The sequence below is a fragment of the Acomys russatus genome, chromosome 11 (assembly GCF_903995435.1).
Source record: "Acomys russatus chromosome 11, mAcoRus1.1, whole genome shotgun sequence".
Taxonomy (NCBI): Eukaryota; Metazoa; Chordata; class Mammalia; order Rodentia; family Muridae; genus Acomys; species Acomys russatus.
The window spans coordinates 52,371,002-52,391,557 of NC_067147.1; the positions used below are offsets into that span (position 1 = coordinate 52,371,002).

Here is a 20,556-nt window from a genome sequence, read left to right on the forward strand (position 1 = left end):
GAAATGGGGTATGACAGGCGAGGTGTCCTAGACAGAGTTTCTATCACTGTGATAAAATATCATGACTAAAAATCAGCGTGGGGAAGAAAGAGTCCACTTCGCTTATACACCCAGGTAACAGTCCATGACTGGGGGAAGTCAGGGCAGGAACCTGGTGGCAGGAGCAGATGCAGAAGCCATGGAAGAGTGCTGCTTGCTGCCTTGCTCCTCATAACTTGCTCAGCCTGCTTTCTTATAGAACACAGGACTACCAGTCCAGTGACGGCACCACCCACAGTGGTGAGCTGTCTGCCAATCACTAATTAACACAATGCCCTACAGCCTACTAATCTTAGGAAGGCACTCTCTCCACTGAGGTTCCCTTCTCTCAGATGACTCTAGTTTGTGCTGAGTAGACATAAAACCAGTAGCAAAGGAGGTTAACAGAGTCAGAGCCAGGGTGAAGAGAGAGACAGGATGGTCACAACAGGGCCAGGTAGGGATGTGCCAGGGACCTGCGGCAGCTCTAACAAAAGGAACCTGAGAGGGAATAGCAAGAGGTAAAGGAAAGAGAAGGGCCCAGGCTGCAAAGAGCCTCTGGGTAATACAGGTAGTAATGAGCTTTGCTCTGGAAGCACGGCAGGGGTGGCACAAAATTGGGGTATGCTTGGGATACTGAATTTGAGCAGTACTGATGACAAAATCTTGGCAGGAACTGTAACCCTGAGTTCAACTCCTAGTAACTAACCCCACCAAACAAGAAACTGGCAGGTAAAGTAAGCTCGGTGATGAGGACGGCACAGGCAATAAGCCCTGGCATCCAGGGATGCCAATCACACAGCAATCCAGACAGAGACAGAGAATGGCCAGTGCTCCTGATGCTTACCAGCACACAGTGACGTCATGTGGGCCTTACCATTTGAGGAACATTCGGAGTGAGTCCTTCCGGAGACAAGGTTGCTCTTCAAAAATCTTCTCCTTGAGGACTATGCCTTTGCTGTACCGGCAGTCTTTCTCCAGTGCTTTGCAGATGAAGTAAAGACATGCTAGCAGGAAGAGAAACAGCTTACTTAGGAGCTAAGGCTGCTTTCAGAACGCCAGCCTTGCCAGTCAGCAACAGGAAACTATCCCCACTCTGGAGTCCACGAATGCACAGCATAATGGTGAGCTAGCTAGTAGACTGCTGAGACGGCAACATCCAGGAGAGCAGCGCGGACTGCCTGAGCCAAGTACAACAACAGAGCCAGAAGCAACCAGTCTGTACAACCTTCCCGGGCAGCCCTGACCCTGTGATTCCATACTTAATAACTGCTGAGAAAATAATCTAAAGTGTTCACAGTCATTAGCTACTGGCTAATGGGAAAACAGCCTTGAAAATATCTGGCCATCTCAGCTGTGAGAGTGACATTGCCACCCAGTGGGCCTAGAGGAGAGAACATCAAATTATCCCTGAACCTACAGAGAATGAAATTTGCTTTATTAACTTCTGGGTTTATCTGGAACTTTTCACTCCCTTCCTTTTTATTTCTTACCTTTGGGATAGACAATGAAGTTTTATCCTACAAATGTCCCACCATTAAATTTTGGAGCACACAAACTATCTAGCTTAGCAGACCCATGGGTCAAGAAGAACCCTGCTCCAGGAAGGATTATACCTCTAGCATCACATACACATGAGGAGTGCTCGCCTTCCCTCTCCATTTCCAACCCCACCACCCTCAAGTAAGCATACAGCAGGAAGGTGGCAAACCAAAAAGCCAAGACCAGGCACCAATCCACTGGCACCCCAAAGCTATGAGAAATAAACATCTGCCATAAGGCGCTCAAAGTGGCAGGCCTTTTGAGTCCAAGACTAGCCTAGATGACACAAAACAACAAAAGAACAACAACCCCAAAAGACAGGACAACGCACAGAGGAAAGGGGACATTCCTCAGGGAAGACATCACTCACTGTTCTCTTACTACAGTGCTTACAATGAAGCACATGAAGTACCCGGTGCATGAGGAAGACAGAGCAAAGCAAGCGTGCAAAGACATCTCCACTCCCCCGCATCCTAACAGGAAGTCTAACAAGATCAACCTCTCTCAAGTGCCCCGACTCACTTGTGTAATCACTGAGGGCGTACAAGACAGTGATGAGATTGTCCAAGCAGGGCCAGTGGTCAGGATTACACCGAAGCCCTTCCTCAAAAGCATGGCGAGCCAGGGGAAGCCGGATGAGCCGTAGGGCGACGTGTCCAATTTTATACCACAGGTTGACGTCAGTGGAATCCAGCATCACTGCCTAGAAGCAGCATAAGCAGAGGTCCATGAATGCACTTGATTAGCGTTCTCGCCGAGCAGGCAAGATGGGGAGAAAAGGACAGCACTGGTCCTGCTGCTCAAGTTACCCTGGGAAATGACAAGGCCGTGTGCCCATTTATAACCAATGAAGCTGGTTCACTTTTCTGGAGTCTCATGCTTCCAAGACCCAGAGAAATGACACATAAAAAGTCACATAGAACAGGGCATGGTGACTCATTGCTGTAATCCCAACACGCTGGAGGCTAATGCAGGAAGACAGTAAGAAGACCCACCAGGGCTACAAAATGAAGTCCTCCTCAAGAAATACAAGTTATATAATAAACCTGGCATGGGGGCCCATGTCTGTAATCCCAGCACTGAGAAGAGGAGGAGGACTAGAGTTCAAGGCCATTCTCCCTTCACAGCTCTGGAATACATGAAAACTGTCACACAAAACTTACTTTTTAAAAATGTTACATAAGCCAGGCGTGGAATCCCAGCACTCAGGAGGCAAAGGCAGGCGGACTGCTGTGAGTTCCACACCAGCCTGGTCTACAAAGTGAGTCCAGGACAGCCACGGCTAATACAGAGAGACCCTGTCTCATAAAACAAAAAAAAAAAAAAAAAAATTTTTTTTTAAAGCTACATAATGGGCTGGAGAGATGGCTCAGAAGTTAAGAGCACCATCTGTTCTTCCAAAGGTCCTGAGTTCAATTCCCAGCAACCACATGGTGGCTCACAACCATCAAGATAGCTCAGAGGTTAAGGAGCACTTGCTGCTCTTAGAAGGATGCGAGTTTGGTTCACAGCACCTGTATCAACCAGCTCACAGCCACCTGTACCTCCAGGACCAGGAGGATCTAAAGCCAAAGGCATCAGCAAGACCTGCACTCACTACACGTGCTCACACATACACAGAACCAAAAATATACCAAACCTTTAAAATACATCAAAAGAAGCAATGGAATAGAATACAAAGAAAATCAAGAGTCTCACAGATTCTAGAAGACTTACAGGCTTGGAGGAGACCTTAGCTCACATCACTGTTCTAACACTCATTAGCAGAATGACCTAAGCCTGTATCCTCATCACTGAAATGAGAATAGGCTCACTCTCCTTGAAAGATGGCATGAAATTGCAAGCTGGGCGTGGTGGCGCACGCCTTTAATCCCAGCACTCGGGAGGCAGAGGCAGGCGGATCGCTGTGAGTTCGAGGCCAGCCTGGTCTACAAAGCGAGTCCATGATGGCCAAGGGTACACAGAGAAACCCTGTCTCGAAAAACCAAAAAAAAAAAAAGAAAGAAATATGGCATGAAATTGCATGGCGAGCACTTAGGACACTATGTGGGGCATTAGATACCCACAGAGATAGCATCAGAAGTAATGCCCATGTTACTATGACTAGAGGGCTCCAGTCTCCACACCAAAGCATGCACCAACCTGCTTACTTTGCTCCACTGCTATGAGACCCTCCAGGCTCAGCCCCTCCACTCCTTGGCATATAGACAAGTGCCACCATGGCCAGCTCTACCCCTTTTCTCCTCCCATTACCTGGATGTTCAAATGTATTAAATAAGTCACCTGCAGTCACATGATGGTAGAAAATTTCATAGTCCTCTGAACTGAGGCCCATCCCAGTCCCTAGCCCTGCCTTCCAGGCCTTTCTGTATTCAACACCTCAGGCACATCAGCATGACACTCTGTTCAGTCAACAAGACCACTTCATGTCCCCTTCTTTGTCAATCTTCTAAACAGGAATTTTTCAGTACTCCCAACTCCATACCTCCAAATAGAATTCCATGGCTGTCTCCAGGTCCTCTCGTTGGGCTGCCAGCTGGGCCAGGTTCTTATATGTAGAATACTTCAGTATCAGTCCAGGGTGTTTCAGCCCTTCCTTCTCATCTCCTGATGAAACTGCCTAAGACAGAGGTGAAAGTGATACTCTGTCCCTACAGCTGCAGCAAGCAATCAACAGGATGCCTTGTTGCCTGCTCAAGACAGAACAGTTCCACATCACCTGGGAAATTTAGGTGTTGCAGATATTCTTGGCAGACCCAACAGCTCTTTCACACAAAGAAAGACCAAACCAACACGAAGCACGCTGCACAAGTTTGGTAATCAAGACAGTTAAGGGACTCCTCTCTATCCCTGCTGCCACGTCTGAGTGCTGGGTGTAGCTGACAGCACGCCTAGGTTCAGCAAGGCCCGCCTACTCAGGGACAAGTGTGAAGAGGCTTCCTGGCATGAGCAGCAGGAGGCTGTGCTTCTGGCTGTCAACACAGCCACCCTGCAAGCTTCTCCCACTAGAGAGCTGGTGTCAGTCAACTCCATAATACAAGTACAGTCATTCCTAGCCATGTGAAATATGGACACAGGGTCAGAGTACCTTCCATGGAAAAAGTTGCTTCATGGCTTTATTTATTTATTTTGGTTTTTTGAAACAGGGTTTCTCTGTGTAGCCTTGGCTGTCCTGAACTCACTTTGTAGACCAGGCTGGCTTCAAACTCACAGAGATCCTCCTGCCTCTGCTTCCCAAGTGCAGAGATTAAAGGCATGCGCCACCACACCCAATTTTATGGCTGTTTTTAAAGAAACGCCTTGAAAACATTAAATCTTGCAAGAAATCACTGAATAAAATTTGCTGCTGAGGCTGAAGCGATAGCTCAGCACTTAAAAGAGCTCCGACTCCTCCAGAGGATCTGAGTTTAGCTCCCACACCCACGCTGCAGTTCACACCCACCTCTGACTCCAGCTCAGAGAGTCCACACTCTTTGAGGCCCCCACAAGTATCCACACATACACGCACATATATACTCAGGGATACACAGCTAAGTAAATAATTTTTAAAAACAAGAAAGGTGGCAGGACACAGTAGCTCATACTTTTAATCACACATCCAGGAGGCAGATGCAGGCAGAACTCAGTTAGTTAAAAGCCAGTCTGTCTACAGAAAGAGTTCCAAGGACAGGCAGCACTAAGCATGAAGGAGGTAGGGGTACGACAATCAATTCAAGACTACCTTGGGCTACATAGCAAGTTCAAGACTAGCCTGGACTACATGAGACCCTGTCTCAAGAAAAACACAAAACTAAAACCAAACACACATGCACACATATGTGGACATGTGCAAAACAGAGAGACAGACACTGGGGCACTGGATAGGGTGTTACAAGTCTATAATCCCAGCATCTAGGAGAACCCTGAATTTCAGGCTAGCCTGAACTTCAAGGTGATACGCTGGCTCAAAATACACAGCCAAGCCCACCAGTGCCTCACCTCCCGCAGCAAGCGTGCCTCCAGGAGCTCATGGTAGGCCTTGGCAGACTCCTCAAACCTGTCATGTTTCTGTAGATCCAAGGCCTTGTGGTATAGGGCAAACGCCTCTGCTTCCTGCAAACCAAGATAGAAGATGTTTTACACCATACAGAACTGATTCTTCTAAATTAAAAAATGTGTGTAAAAGGAAGGCTGTGAGTCACTGCCAAGCTAACTGAGCTATGGCCTCTAGAGTGGAAGAAATCCTCCTACTCTGGGTCCAGATTGCATTGCTGTGAAGAGTCCCTTTCAAGCACACACACGGGGTGGGGGTGGGGGGATGGAGGGGATGAGGTGATGCAGGTACCACTGAGTGTCCAAAGAGCAGACCTATATATTTTCAGCATGACTATGTCCTGAATGAAACATGTTCAACAAGAGGTGGCAAGGCCACCTTCTTCACAATGCAATTTCCCCATAGAGTTCCACTAAGGACACATCTGAATTCATTTAACAGGAGCAAAAAGATCCCCCTGAGAAGATCATCTCAGAGTACATACCTGGGCCTCCTTTGTCTGGATTTTGTGACTTTTAAAGCTCCCTTCATGGTCATCCTCAATTGTGGAGCTGGCATTTAAGGCTGCAATTCGAATCTAGAAATGAGTTCAGAGGAACTGAGCACAGATGAAGACAAATTCTGCTTCAGAATATATCTAGGTACTATGAAAAACTATGGAGGCTGGGCGTGGTGGCATACACCTTTAATCCCAGCACTCTGGAGGCAGAGGCAGGCGGATCACTGTGAGTTCAAGGCCAGCCTGGTCTACAAAGTGAATCCAGGACAGCGAAGGCTACACAGAGAAACCCTGTCTCAAAAAAAAAAAAAAAAAAAAAAAAAAAAAAAAAAAAAAGAAAGAAAGAAAGAAAAAAGGAAAAAGAAAGAAAGAAGGAAAAGAAAAACTATGGAGGACTGACTTACCAACATCCACCCAGAGGAAAATTTAAGAAGAGAGTTTGTGAGACTGCCCATCAGTGTGGAAAGTATATCCTGGGTACTGTCCACCACAAAGGGACAGAGGCTGGGAGCCCCAGTTTCTACTCAACACAGAATATTAGAATAGCAATCCCAACAAAGCAGGCCAATTTTGTGTCTTTCCTACAAATGTGGTTGAACCCTCACAAGCCACTGCCAGTCATGCATCCTCACGCACAGGCGCACCAGCAAGCCTTCTGGAAGAAAAGCTGCACAAGGAAAACCCCCTTACCCCCAGGAGCAAAGTGGCAACACTGTCACCAACAACTTAGCACACATCAGCTCTTACCATATTCAGGACTTCAGCACCACCACGGAGGGTCACTTTCCATCACTGGAGGAAAATAGGCCAGTTCATAGTCCCCTAAAGAAGACACAGGACAGAGGGGCTCACAAAGAGCTAGGAATAGCACAGTGTTCAGGCCACCTGTGTCTCTGAAATATAATAAGAAAAAAACAGCATTACAGGAAGTCAAACCAGTTTGAAGACTGCAGAAGATGATGGGAGTGACAGAGTGTGGAGAAATTAGAATTTCTTATGTTGTTCCTGGAACTATAAAACAGCCCCTATGGAGAACACACTGGCAGTTCCTGAAAATGCCAGATAGAATTAGCATATGATCTGGAGCCCACTCCTAGGAACCTACTCAGAAGAAAACATGTCCACACCAAAACTTGTTCATGAATGCACCTAGCAACATTATTCCTAAGAGAGAAGAGGTGGAGCTACACAGTATCTATAAAGTCATTAACAAATAAAATGGGGAACTCTGTAAAGAAACACTGTCCATTCATAAAAAGAATAAAATTCTACAACATGACGGAACCTCTAAAACTAAACTAAATAAAAGATGTCATAAGCAAAATAGTCAATACTGTCTGGTTCATTAGCTGGTGTGTCTGGAATCGACGAAGTCAATCAGCAGGTATGGAGAACGCTGAGATCAGGCTGTGCCGTGCTCCACACTAGCCTGTACTGTGTAAAACTCTGGTTTTTCAGGCTGGGCCTTGCCCTCAGTGGCTCCACTTTACAAGCAGCTTTTGACTCCCATTTTGAGAAAGGACAACTGCACATGGTGGACATGTGAACCTCACACTTGCCCAGCACCACCTGCAAAGCACAGACTGACAAATGATGTATTCCTGGGAGTAGAAAGGATGCTACCTTACAAATGTATCAGGTGAACTGGGACTGTTGGCACACACGGGCATACTGAAGTCTTACCAGGGAAACTAGGCCCAAGAATCTACCAGACACACCAGGACTAGAGAACGAGGTTGGCACCTAGCAGTGCACTGACAACAGCCCCACCAACCTACCATGGGACCATCTGGTGAGTGCATCAAGGGCTGACAGGCAGGCAACGCCCAACTTCCCTAGCAGCTTCAGTTCAGCTATGGCCTAGCTGTTGACCTACTGTCCATGTGCCCATTTGATCACCCAGACCCAGTATTGCCCTCTGCCCTCTGCACCTGGGCTCACTCTGCAGCTCTGCTCTCAAACCCAGGACTGTCAGCAGTCTGACTCACAGTGGGTTCGAGAGGTGGACTACTATTTGATTTCTATCAGCTGGACTTCTCAGACCTCTTAAACTCTGCTGTGGCCTCTTAACCCTTGACAGTAGTGTGTGTGTGTGTGTGTGTGTGTGTGTGTGTGTGTATTCAGGGCCCTTTGAACACTGCTTCCTTCCGCAAGAGCATTGTCCTGGAAGCCTTGCTGTCTGCTTGGAGGCTGAGAGAGGGCAGTGAGGTGGACAGCACACGAGACTTCTGTTTGGTCATGGCTAAAAGCATGGTGATTTCCTAACAAGCTGGCCATTTCACATGCATGAGGTAGGAATTGGGGCTTGCTGCTTCTTCTCTTCTGGAGAGGCTGAAGGAGATCCTTTGCCAGAGGCATGCTCTTCTATGGAGACAGTCACCACAGCGTAGGGTTACAGTGTAACATAAAGTTAATATTAGTAACTCACTTTATGTGGTCCCCTTAGCCAGGGTTACCAAGGAAAGTGAGAGCATGCCCTGGAAGCTCAATGGCCAGCTAGCCTGGGGTTCACAGCAGGAAACATAAGGGTGAAGGGCCAGTGCGATGACTCAGCCTGGAAAGGCACAAACTTGGCAACCTGAGCTCAATCCCCAGGACCCACATAAACGTGGAAAAAGAAAAGCCTGCACAAAGCTGTCCTCTGACCCCTGCATTTGTACTGTGGCATGTGTACGCCCGCCGCAACACACATACACACCACACACGAGCACACACACACCACATACAAATAAAATTTAGAAAAATCAAATCAAATAAATTGGAATGGCGAGATGATTCAGCAGGTAAAGGTGCTTGCCATTTAAGACCTTCAACACAAGTTCAATCCCTGGAACCCGCAGAAATGGAGGAGAGAACCTACTCCCCAAAAGTATATTCTAGCGTCCACACATAAACATCACACGATAATAATAATAATATTATTGTTGTTGTTTTTGTTTTTTAAAGATTTATTTATTATGTATACAGTGCACTGCCATGCAGTACACCCACAAGCCAGAAGAGGGCACCAGATCTCATTATAGATGGTTATGAGCCACCAAGTGGTTGCTGGGAATTAAACTCAGGATCTTCGAAAGAGTGCCCAGTGCTCTTAACCAGAGGTATCTCTCCAGCCCCAATAGATGTTTCAATTGAAACAGGTGGGCAGGCTGTGAAGGCAAGAACCAATACTCCAGGTTGCCTTTTCTATGCGCGCACGCATGGACACACACACATCCCTTTTCATAAACATTATTAAAACCAAGAGAGTTCTGATCAAAGCTAAGATGACTACACTGATAAAGTGGTTGCTGTGCAGACCTGAGAACCCGAGCTCAGAGCCCCAGCATCATCTACAAGCATCTAGGGAACAAGAAAACCCCTGGAGCTCACTGGCCAGCCAGTAAGAGACCCTGACTCAAGAAAAGGTGGAGCACTACTTCCAATATTCATCAATGAACCACACACACACACACACACACACACACACACACACACACACACACGGGAATATACACACAAAGCACATATACACATGTAAACCATATACACACAAACGTGCATATATAAATATGTGTGTGTGTGTGTGTGTGCGTGCTATTACTACCAACAACAACAAAAAGGACGAGACATCTATTTTAAAGTTTTTAAATCTCTCGAACAATTCTAGCAGGTATAGTGAAGTTCAAGTCTAGCTTGGCAAAACAGTGAGACCCTGTCTGAATTAACAAAAACAAAACAAAAAACAAACAAACAAAAAACTTCTGGGTAAAAGCAAATCAAACTGAAATAAAAGAAATGTATCTAGCAAAAAAGTCATACAATTAGTATCACAAGGAGACAGCTTAGCACTTACAAGCACTGGCTGCCCTTGCTGAGGACCTAGGTTCAGGTGTCTCACAACCAATTCCCGAGGAGCTGGTGCCCTCTTTCGGCCTCTGCAGGTACTATCTCATGGTGCACATACAGACAAACAGGTATACAATAAGATATTTTAAAATAAATGAATTTTTTAGATTAAAAAATATGATAAAATTCAACAGCTATGAACAAGAAAAACACTTGAAAAAATGGGAATCTTGTTATGATAAAATATAAATACCTCTGTCCTAAAGCCAAAATAGTATTTAATGGAGAAACAGCACAAACATTTCTAATGATTTCAGGAATAAAGCCAGGATAGCCACTATCTCTGCTATTACTCTCTTTGTATGAGGATGATCAATGCAATGACAACAGGAGAAGCAAACTGGTTTTAAGAATGGGTACATAAGCTAGATTTAATCTCGTCACTGTAACCTCAGCATTGGGAGGCTGAGGCAGTAGCCAATCTGGGCTACATGGCAAGATCCTATCAAAAAAATAAAAAATTGACTAAGAGGTTAAAGTGTTACTAACTGCCGATAGTACAATAGCATGCCTTAAAGATAAAAAATGATCCTACAAACCCATAATCAATGGCAAACTTATATACTAATAAAGGAACTCAGTGAAGAAGCACAGTGTACCATTGGCACAGAACTAATCAGTACAGACGGCTCAGCGGAAAAGAGCACCTTGCTATAGCAGAGGACACAGTTTGGTTCTGAGCGCCAACATCAGTGCTCACAGCCATCTGTAACTCCAGCTCCAAGGGATATGACGCCCTCTTCTGGCCTCCCTGGGCAACCACACTCATGTGCACATGCCCACTCACAGACATACACACAGACAGAAATTTGAAATTACAATAAATTAAAGATTAATGTAAAAACAGATCATACAAGCCATAAACAGAAAATATAACGGTGCAGAAAATCCTATTTGCAGAAGCAACAACATTAAGTCCTTGGCCAGGAGGTGGTGGCACACACCTTTAGTCCCAGCACTCAAGAGGCAGAGGCAGGTGTATCCTTTGAGTTTGAGGCCAGCCTGGTCTACAAAGTTAGTCCAAGATACCCAAAGATACACAGAGAAACCCTGTCTTGGGGAAAAAAAAAAAAAAAGATCAAGTCCTTAGTACAAGATTTTCAACTTTGCAAGGAAAATTTTAAAACACAACTGAAAGACATGAAAGTAAACTTGAAGACTCTTATTTCCCTTTAACCTTTTTTCCCTCTTGTGTAAGATAGTTGGGTTGCATAATCAAGTTTAACTGTTAAGAAACTGAGCCAACACATCTCTTTTCCTTGGGTGGGACTCAACTATATAAAGGTGTCAGTTCTCCCAAAGTTACCACATAAACTTTATGCAGTCCCAATAAAAACAACAATTAAGACAATAGACAAGATGACACTAAAGATAATTTGGAAAAATAAAAAATGTAAGGCCACCTAGAAACAAAGTGAAAAAAAAAAAGCCTCTAAGAAGGGATAAGCTTTATCCAGTATTACAAATATAAAATATCTTATAAGTATATTAACACATGCTATACAAAGTTTAGTGGTTGAAACAAGAGGTACCAGTGCATGCAGCAACAAAGAAATTAGGTGCAGAACCACACTCAAGTATATGTATGTGCTATGGTTTAGATTCCATTTCAGTGTGTTCCCCAAAAGGTTCATGATCCTCGGTCGATCAGGCAATGCTGGCAGATAGCATGAGAGACCATAGGCACCTTTTAAAAGCAATGCCTATGGTAACTCAGGCCATCAGGCTGGGCAGCAAGTGCCTTTGCCAGTAGCAAGATGGCCCAGATGATAAGGGGACTTGAGTTGAATCCCGAGAACCCACCAAAGGGGAAAAGAGAGAACCAACTCCACAAAGTTGTTCTCTGGCCTCTACACTGCTGCTGGGGCAGTCATGCCCACTCCCATCTCATACACAAAATTATCTATCAACTAGTGAAATACCTTTTTTTTTTTAAGTTGGGCTTGGTGACCTGTAATTCTAGCATTCAGGATAAAGAGGCACCTGGAGGACTGTTGCAAGTTTAAGGCCATCATGGTCCATTTTACACAGCAAATTCCAGGTCAGGTATGACTAGGTAATGAAATCCTGTCTCAAGGCAGAGGTGGGTAAGCAAAGTGTTGACTAAAATTGTGAAAAAACAATACTAGGGGCTGAAGAGATGGCTCAGAGGTTAAGAGCACTGACTGCTCTTTGAGAGGTCCTGAGTTCAATTCCCAGCAACCAAATGGTGGCTCACAACCATCTATACTGGGATCTGATGCCCTCTTCTGGTGCACAGGTGTACACAGAGACAGAGCACTCACATACATAAAATAAATAAATCTTAAAAAAAAAAAAAAAAAAAACCCAATATTATTCTCACATAAATACAAGGCAATTTGACAATATCTAAGAAAATCACAGCTGCACTTACATTTCAAGCAGAATTCTACGTTCAGGCCTCTACCCTGAAGACCTCTCCAACAGCACAGACGCACATGTACATAGGATTATTCACTGTGCGGTAGTTTGTAATTGCAAGACAATGGAAGCAACCTAAATGGCTATAAAGAGAATGAATGAAGGAATGAATGAATGAATGAATGAATGAATGAACTATGATACATCCACACAAGTAATATGCCCAAGCAAAGATTAATGAGGATTATCCATAATATGCACAAGGTAGAAATAACTCAGAAGTCTATCATCTTAAGAATGAATACATAAAACATGGTTCATTCGAGCCAGGCATGGTGACGCACACCTCTAATCCCAGCACTTGGGAGGCAGGGGCAGGCAGATCACTGAATTCGAGGCCAACTTGGTCTACAAAGTGAGTCCAGGACGGCCAAGGCTACATAAATAAACTCTGTCTCAAAAAACGAAAAACCAAAACCCAAACAAACAAAAAAAAACATGGTTTGCTCATTGAATGGGTTTCTCAAGCATAAAAATTAAGTACCAACAACACAGGTAGCCTTTGAGAATATGTTAAGTGAAAAAAGCCTATCAAAAAGACCAAAAACAAAACCAAAAAGCCTGGGGAGTAAATGTGTGAGGAGTAGATGAAGTCCTGATGGATGTGTTACTACTGATGTGGGCATAGCTACGTCAAGGACCCCAACGCCTCACACTCAAGGAAATGCCAAGCCTTCTCCTGGTCCAGTGTCTTTGCTGACTGTGGACAGAAAATGTCGCTGTGGCTTCCTCCTCCCAGACTTTCAGCGCCAAGGCCCCCTGCTAAGATGAGCTACCCCGCCTCCTTACCCAGCTGTGTGCCCTAAATCTGCCTCCTCTATTCATTAGCACAAAAGAGACTCAGATGTGTGTCCTGGGCACACTGAGTGTCTGAGCTCCTGCTGCTGGTGTGTTTCCATCAGAGCGCACAACCCACCCGATCCCAGCTTTTCTGTTATGCACTTGAGATTACACATTTTTTACTGTGCACATGAACAATTCAAGAACAGTGAGTCACATATTTATTGTTCACCATGAATCCGAGAAGCAGACTTAAAACAAACAACAAAAAAACAGTGAAGAGGGCTGCGCAGATGGCTCCGCAGTTAACAGAGTTGCTACTCTTACAGAGGACCTGGTCCAGCTCGCAGCACCCATGCAGCAGCTGACTCCAATTCGAGATCTAGGAAAGCCAACTCCCTGGCTTTCTTGCTACCAGGCATGCGCATGATGCATATACATGCATGCAGCAAAAATGCATACATATACAATAAAAATAAACAAATCTTAATAAAAAACAGCTACAAACTAAAGATTAGAAAAGCACCACAAAAAAGAAAAGAAAGGCACCACAAGTGTTTTGGACTTCAGATTTCCTTTGAATTCTCGAATTTTTGTGTGTATATAAGATATCTTATTGGTGAGACTCAAGACAAAACACAAAATTTACTTGTTCATATACCCTTATGCACACAGCCTGAAGATAATTTTATGTAAAATGTTTAATAATTTGTATGTGGAACAAAATTTCATAGTGCAGAATTTCCAGTCTTCTCTGTGTGCAAGAGTTTTGGATTTGGGGAAGTTCTGGATTTTCAAGTTGGGTTTTTCTTTTTTTTTTTTTGTTTTTTGAGACAGGGTTTCTCTGTGTAGCCTTGGCCATCCTGGACTCACTTTGTAGACCAGGCAGGCCTCGAACTCACAGCGATCCGCCTGCCTCTTCAAGTTGGGTTTTTCTAAGAACAGCACATTAATCGCTTTAAATTCTCACGTTTCCAAGCCCCACCCACCCTGCCTTTGGGGGGGGGGGGGCTGGAGGAGGGGACACTGAATCTCACTATGTAGCCCCAGCTGGCTGAGCCTGGCCTTGCTATGTAGACCAGGTTGCCTCAAATTCAGAGACCCACCTGCTGCTGCCTCCGGAGTTCTGAGATTACAGCAGGTCTAAGTTGCCAAACTCCGGCATTCAGTGACAAGCAATGGTGGGGCCTACTAGGGTTCAGGAGCCTGGCAACCTTTTTTTTTTTTTTTTTAAGGGGCGGGGGTTGAAGACAGTGTCTCATTATCCAGCCATCCTTGAACTTGCTCTGAAAACCAGTCTGGCCTCAAACTCAAAGATCCACCTGCCTCTGCCTCTGCCTCTGGAGTGCTGGAATTAAGGGTGTAAGCCACTACTCCCGGCTTCTGGTAGTTTGGAGTGTATGGTAGAACTGTGTATGTGTGACCGACTTAGCATAGATGCCCCTCTCTAGTCCTTTTTCTCTGTGATGTGAGGCTCTGGAGTAGACAAGGCTTGAAAGTTCACCACACGGGCTGGAGAGATGGCTCAGTGGTTAAGAGCACTGTGTGCTCTTCCAGAGGTCCTGAGTTCAATTCCCATAAACCACATGGTGGCTCATAACCATCTATAATGTGATCTGGTGCCCTCTTCTGGCATGCAGGCACACATGCAGATAGAGCATTCACACATAAAATAAATAAATAAAATCTTTAAAGAAAGTTCACCACACATTGCTACTGTACAGCCCAAGAGAGAAGGATTTTTTTACATTTCTAATGAGGGGAGGAAAACAACCCAACTGTCGATACATGACAATTACATACAAATTATTTCCATTCAAATTTCAGTATCTATAAATAAAATTATCGGGACACACAGTTTTCGTGTATTGTCTTTGGCGTGATCCATGCAACATAACTGAGCGGAGGATAGATACCCCAAATCTAAAACACCATTAAAAATATTGCTGTTCTTATTAAAGTTACAACGTATTTATAATAAGTATATCGACAAGAGTTTGCCAATCCCTGAAGGAGCCCATTCTAAATTTTATTTCTAAGCTAAGTAATGGATCATATAGAAGGAACTTAAGCCACCTGCAGTTCAACTGTCTACACTCATGACCTGTAAGTCAAGTCTTGAAGAGATAAGCGGGACCCAAATTCACAGGTGCAGAAACCTGGGAGCGCCAGGTGAAGTTGACCTAACCAGCCTCCTCCAGGGAGGCTGTTTTTGCAGAATGGCTGCAGTCGGTGTAAGCCGCACCTGAACTTCCAAAGTCATTTAAAACCTTCCCTCGGCCTCAGTTTCCATCCCTGTAAATGACACTGACATCACACTCACCTCGCTGGGCAGCTGTGAAGGTGAGTGAAAGGACGCGCTGAAAGGGATGGCTTCGAGAAGCAGTCACAGCGACCCACCCGGGGCACCTCCGGGCGGCGGCAGCAGAAGTCGTGCGGACTAGCCGGCGTAGGCACAAGGCCCGTCCCGGTGCCTGCGGGTCTCGGGCCTGCCTTCGGCCCACCGCGGCAGCGAGGATGCTGAGAGCCGGCCTTCTCGCGTGGTTCCACCTCCTCGCGCTCACGCGAGCCGTGCGCACACCCCGGAGCCGCCCGCAAACCTTACTCCCCGGAACTCGCCCGGCGTCTCCACGGCAACGGCCGGAGCACCCAGACTCCCGCGCGAGGCCGAGCCAACAAGGAACGCTCTCATTGGCTGGACTGCCGGCCTTGTGAACCAATCGGCGCGGACGCTCGTGCTGCCTGCTGTTTGGGCTCCGTGTCTCCTTGACTGGCGCGCGCCGGGTGGGGCGCTCGCCGGCTGCTGCTGAGTTCCGCTACGTGCAGGGTTTAACAGTTTGGGGTTTGGTTTGGTTTGCTTTTTAAGACAGTGTCTCGCAAGCGTAGTCCGACCTAGCCTCGAACTTGTGGCAATCTTCCTGCTTTTGTCTCTGGACTGCTGAGGTTACTGGCGGACCCCATCACACTTAAGATCTTCGCGGCGTCACGTTCAGCGTTTATGAAGCCGGAGTTTGTTGACTGCCGCCCCAACCCCATCCCACCCCACCCCGGACCAGATAGGGAACTGAAACTTTCTCAGTCGTTATATTGTCTGAGACTCACCTCTTCTACTTGGCATCTATACTAGCTTATTCTCGAACTCAAAGAGATCCGCCTGCCTCTGTCTCCCAAGGGTAGGGATTAGAGGTATGCACCATGGCCAGGCTGAAAGAATTAGAAACACAAATGGTTTAATACAAAAAGGCGGGCATGGGAGACGTGTAGCGGGTTCTCCTGATAACTCCTTGGGAGTTAATCAAACACTTTAGGGAGGAGCTCCACAGTGTTGGAATTCATAGTGGCAAAGTACCTCCAGGGATGATTTAAATAACAATGAGGGGGCTGCAGAGGCGGCTCAGCGGTTAAGAGTTCTAGCTCCTCTTCCTGAGGACGCTAGTTTGAAGCCCAGCAGCCAGCCACAAGGCAGCTCACAGCTGGCTGTAATTTCAGGTCGAGAAGACCTAACGCCCTCTGCTGGCACTGCACGATGTGGTGCACAGACATATATGCAGGCAAAACATACACATAAGAATTACAACAATGAGCCGGGTGTGGTGGCGCACGCCTTTAATCCCAGCACTCGGGAGGCAGAGGCAGGCGGATCGCTGTGAGTTCGAGGGCAGCCTGGTCTACAAAGTGAGTCCAGGATGGCCAAGGCTACATAGAGAAACCCTGTCTCGAAAAACCAAAAAAAAAAAAAAAAAAAAAAAAAAAGAATTACAACAATGAATGTTACAGCTTTTAAAAATATTCTAAGAGTTTAAAAAACGTGTCACCGGGCGTGGTGGCGCACGCCTTTAATCCCAGCACTCGGGAGGCAGAGGCAGGTGGATCGCTGTGAGTTCGAGGCCAGCCTGGTCTACAAAGCGGGTCCAGGACAGCCAAGGCTACAGAGAAACCTTGTCTCGAAAAACCAAAAAAAAAAAAAAAAGAGAAACCTCAGCAGTATCACTCACAAACAGGAGGCCTAGGCAATAACACTGGAAACTACCTTTACTAGCTTGTAGATTACACAGAATAATAATACTAAAAATCTTAATTTGATGTTTCATCTATGTCCAAAAGATGAGTATGACTACACAGGAAAATAGCACCCACCAGTGTCTGTGAGTTATAAGCTGTAAACTCCACACAGAACATCTGGAAAAGGGCTGGAGAGATGGCTCAGAGGTTAAGATCTCTGGCTGCTCTTCCAAAGGTCCTGAGTTCAATTCCCAGCAACCATATGGTGGCTCACAACCATCTATAATGAGACCTGCTGCCCTCTTCTGGCATTCAGGTGTACATGCAGACAGAACACTTGTATATATAATAAATAAATCTTAAAAAAAAAAAATCTGGAAAAGAGGCTTCCTTTTCGCTCCTCACCCCCACCAGCAGAGCCTGAAATACGAAGCCAAGTAGATGGGGAGTAAGAATAAGAATATCTGCCGGGCAGTGGTGGCGCACACCTTTAATCCCAGTACTCGGGAGGCAGAGGCAGGTGGATCACTGTGAGTTCGAGGCTAGCCTGGTCTACAAAGCAAGTCCAGGACAGCCAAGGCTACACAGAGAAACCCTGTCTCGGGGGAAAAAAAAAAAAAAGCAGCTGTTCAGCTTCTGGTAGAAGGAATTACATTTCCATACTTGGCATGCTAGCAGATATTATATTTCCCATGTTTGTCATGGGTTCTGCAAAGTGCACAGTTCTACTGAGGTGCAAAGTGAAGGCCCCGGGATGGCTGCTGAAACACAGCCAGCCGTATCCTCCAGGCCAAACTCAGCTGTCAACAGTGCTAGCCCAGGGCAAAGTGAGGACTCTCTTCACACCAAGCCAGACCAGTTGCTTTGATGCCCCAGTGGTCTGTAACATGGGTGTAGAAAGCAGGCTTTCCAGGCTAAACCCTACCCCCCACATATCAGGAAACATCGAATGGCAGCCTCCTGACCAGGAAACATCCCACCTCTTCTGCCCTCATGAGCAAATCCCACTTTCTAGAGTGTCCAGGATGCCAAAGAGGGGATTATAGAAACAAAGAGCTCATGTTAGGATTATGTTCTCTTCATTTATTTGCTCTCATTTACTTATTCGTGAGCCTGGGGAAGAGAAAAACTGTGCAGTGAAGTATCTTGCAGTGGTATCCACTAGGCCACACCTCTGCCAGGAGGCCTCTCTGAAGGGTTCTGGCCAGGCTCAGCAGATGCCCAGGATTCTTTGTTTCAGTCACAGAAATGTCATGACAGTTCCGTTCTTTCCAATCTGCCAGGGCTCCAAGGGGAAGAAGCGGATAATTATCCTTTAGGAAGGGGGGAGGGGGGAGAGAGAGAGATCAACTCCTTCGCAAACTCAGCTACCAAGGTCCTTGCCAGAGATGCCAGGGTAAGCTCTCAGGCTAGCCCACATCAGCCATAGGGTATTTTGCCAGTCCGCACACCCCAATTAGTGATCCCTGCACCAAAACAGGTGCACCAAGGTGCAGGGTGATGATTATACATGGGCCCAGACATCAGACAATGGCTTCGGTAAGTATGCCCTGTGCTCAGATGCATATGTCGGGCTGTATAGGGGCTGATGGTCCTTCTGCTTCTCACTACTATGCAGCCACCCAGTGTTTAAGCAAAGCCCAGCTCAAAGCGAGGCACAGGTGATTCAAATCTGTGGGAACACCGTCAGTTCCCATCCGTAGAGCTGGCACAACACAGTTATGCACCTCTCGAAGATACCAAAGCTGCACTTAAAGGCCCCGGCGAAGCACTCGTAAGGACCAAATGGGATAATGGGTGTAGAGATCCTGGCACATTTGGAGCCTGAGAGTGTTACTGTCCAAAAGTATTGCCTCTCCGACTTAAGGATGGAGCTTGGGCAGCCATCACAAGCACTCATTACCAACTTTCATGAGACAATTAGGACTCCATTCTGGAAGGTTCCTTCAAACTTATCCTCGTAGTTCCTCAAAGGCATGGTCCGTAGGCAAACATCCTCACAGGCATAGTCAAGTCTAGGCTCAGGAATCTGAGAGTCTAACTCTGCCCTCACAGTGTGTGTGTTAGGGGAGGGAAGTCATTGAGCCTTGACTGGAGCTGGCTCATTTCCAGGTTCATCTGGAATCTCTTAGCTGTGGTAGCCCTCAAATCAAGGTGTTTAGCCACCTGGGCCAATGGTATTTTCACTACCCTGTGATTCTCCTGGACCCTTATCTAGTCCAAAGGTCTCTGCCTCAGGACATAATCAGATTCCCTCTGACCAGCCCAGAAAAGTTCTCCCTGACAACCGGACACCCTGGTTCAAAGTGCAGAGATCACCATCATTACAGTGGTCCAGACGGTACCCAGGCACACTCTCAGTATACACATGGAAACACTGGCATTTCCCAAGCCATCCTTATGCGGGGCTTACAGGGCGGCTGCAGAGTTTCAAAGGAATCAAAATATTGCAACCATTCTGATCACAGGCCCGCCATTCCAGATGCACGGCACCTCCTTGCACTAAGACCCAGAGTGCTTTTTGGAACCAACAAATAATGTTTGTTCCTCCCAACCTCATACAGAAGGCCCGGAAACAGGCTCACTGCTCTGGATGCACAACAGTCCAAATATGTTCCCTCACTAACCCTACATACCGGTCCTGGCTCAGGGCGAGCTCCTTGGTGAGGAATTCGAAGAAGCGGGAACTGTGACCACGGTTCTTCTCCGCGGTGCCCACAACACCAATGGAAGAGACCAGAAGGTGGGCACAGGGCTCTGTGGATCCGTTCATCAACAAGCTCGTGTCAGGCCGTATCGTAACACTCACGCGCTGCAGGGAGCATAAAAGTTAAATCCTGAAGCTTGGGCAAGACCAGACGCGTCAATAGGCGCGCCAACGCCTTAATGCGGGGCGGGGGGCGAGGGATCAGGATTTGGGGTACTTGAATCCTTGTAAGTCTGTCACATCAGGGTGACGCCTGGGAAAGACGATTAGGAAAGGGATCTGGGGAGGGAGAATGGGATACGGAAAATGAGAAGTTAGCAGGCGGGTGGGGTCCCGGCGGGAATAAGAGAAAATGTTACTGGGATGTCCGACCCCTGGCCCACAACTTCCGCTCGCCCAGGGCTCCACGACCCTCGCTCACGTCTTCGGGTTTGTCCAGGATGGCGGCGGCGGCCTCACACAGCCGCTTCTCCAGCCCCGCTGGTACTCGGCTAGCCGGCAAGTTGGTTTCCAACTCAACGAAAGGCATGTTGGTGGGTAAAGCTGTTAACCGTACCAAGAGAGGCCTGAGCCGGAGGAGGTTTCAGAAAAAAGGCCGGGGTCGGGGAGGAGGGTGGAGAGGGAGTGCACAACTAAGTTCTTCAT

The 20,556-nt window shown here is 46.6% G+C and overlaps 2 protein-coding genes across 5 annotated transcripts in view; both read right to left on the reverse strand.

Annotated features, from left to right (window-relative positions):
* Cabin1 (calcineurin binding protein 1) overlaps window positions 1-6,921 on the reverse strand; it is a 118,501-nt gene extending 111,580 nt beyond the window's left edge. For all 4 annotated transcript variants that reach the window (XM_051153231.1, XM_051153230.1, XM_051153229.1 and 1 more), the window contains exons 1-6: window positions 6,840-6,921; window positions 6,078-6,170; window positions 5,539-5,652; window positions 4,046-4,180; window positions 2,083-2,263; window positions 896-1,025 (exon numbers count right to left, since the gene is read on the reverse strand). In XM_051153231.1, coding sequence (XP_051009188.1) covers window positions 896-1,025; window positions 2,083-2,263; window positions 4,046-4,180; window positions 5,539-5,652; window positions 6,078-6,170; window positions 6,840-6,842 — 656 coding nt within the window. In that variant the 5' untranslated portion in view covers window positions 6,843-6,921. The remainder of the gene's footprint in view (window positions 1-895; window positions 1,026-2,082; window positions 2,264-4,045; window positions 4,181-5,538; window positions 5,653-6,077; window positions 6,171-6,839) is intronic.
* Window positions 6,922-18,264: 11,343 nt separating this feature from the next.
* Window positions 18,265-20,492, reverse strand: LOC127195201 (D-dopachrome decarboxylase). Its single transcript, XM_051152604.1, has 3 exons — window positions 20,333-20,492; window positions 19,841-20,016; window positions 18,265-18,517 (listed from the first exon to the last, which is right to left on the reverse strand). The coding sequence occupies exons 1-3, from the start codon at window positions 20,438-20,440 to the stop codon at window positions 18,445-18,447; spliced, it is 357 nt and encodes a 118-aa protein (XP_051008561.1). The 5' UTR covers window positions 20,441-20,492; the 3' UTR covers window positions 18,265-18,444.
* Window positions 20,493-20,556: the final 64 nt, after the last annotated feature.

What these genes read in the sequence shown, in the direction of transcription:
- LOC127195201 (XM_051152604.1), bottom strand. Translation starts at nt 20,440, where the DNA reads ATGCCTTTCGTTGAGTTGGAAACCAACTTGCCGGCTAGCCGAGTACCA. An exon ending in TCCTGGACAAACCCGAAGAC is followed by an intron (nt 20,017 to 20,332) that starts GTGAGCGAGGGT and finishes TGCTCCCTGCAG; the next exon opens with CGCGTGAGTGTTACGATACG. An exon ending in CTCGCCCTGAGCCAGGACCG is followed by an intron (nt 18,518 to 19,840) that starts GTATGTAGGGTT and finishes CCCTTCCTAAAG; the next exon opens with GATAATTATCCGCTTCTTCC.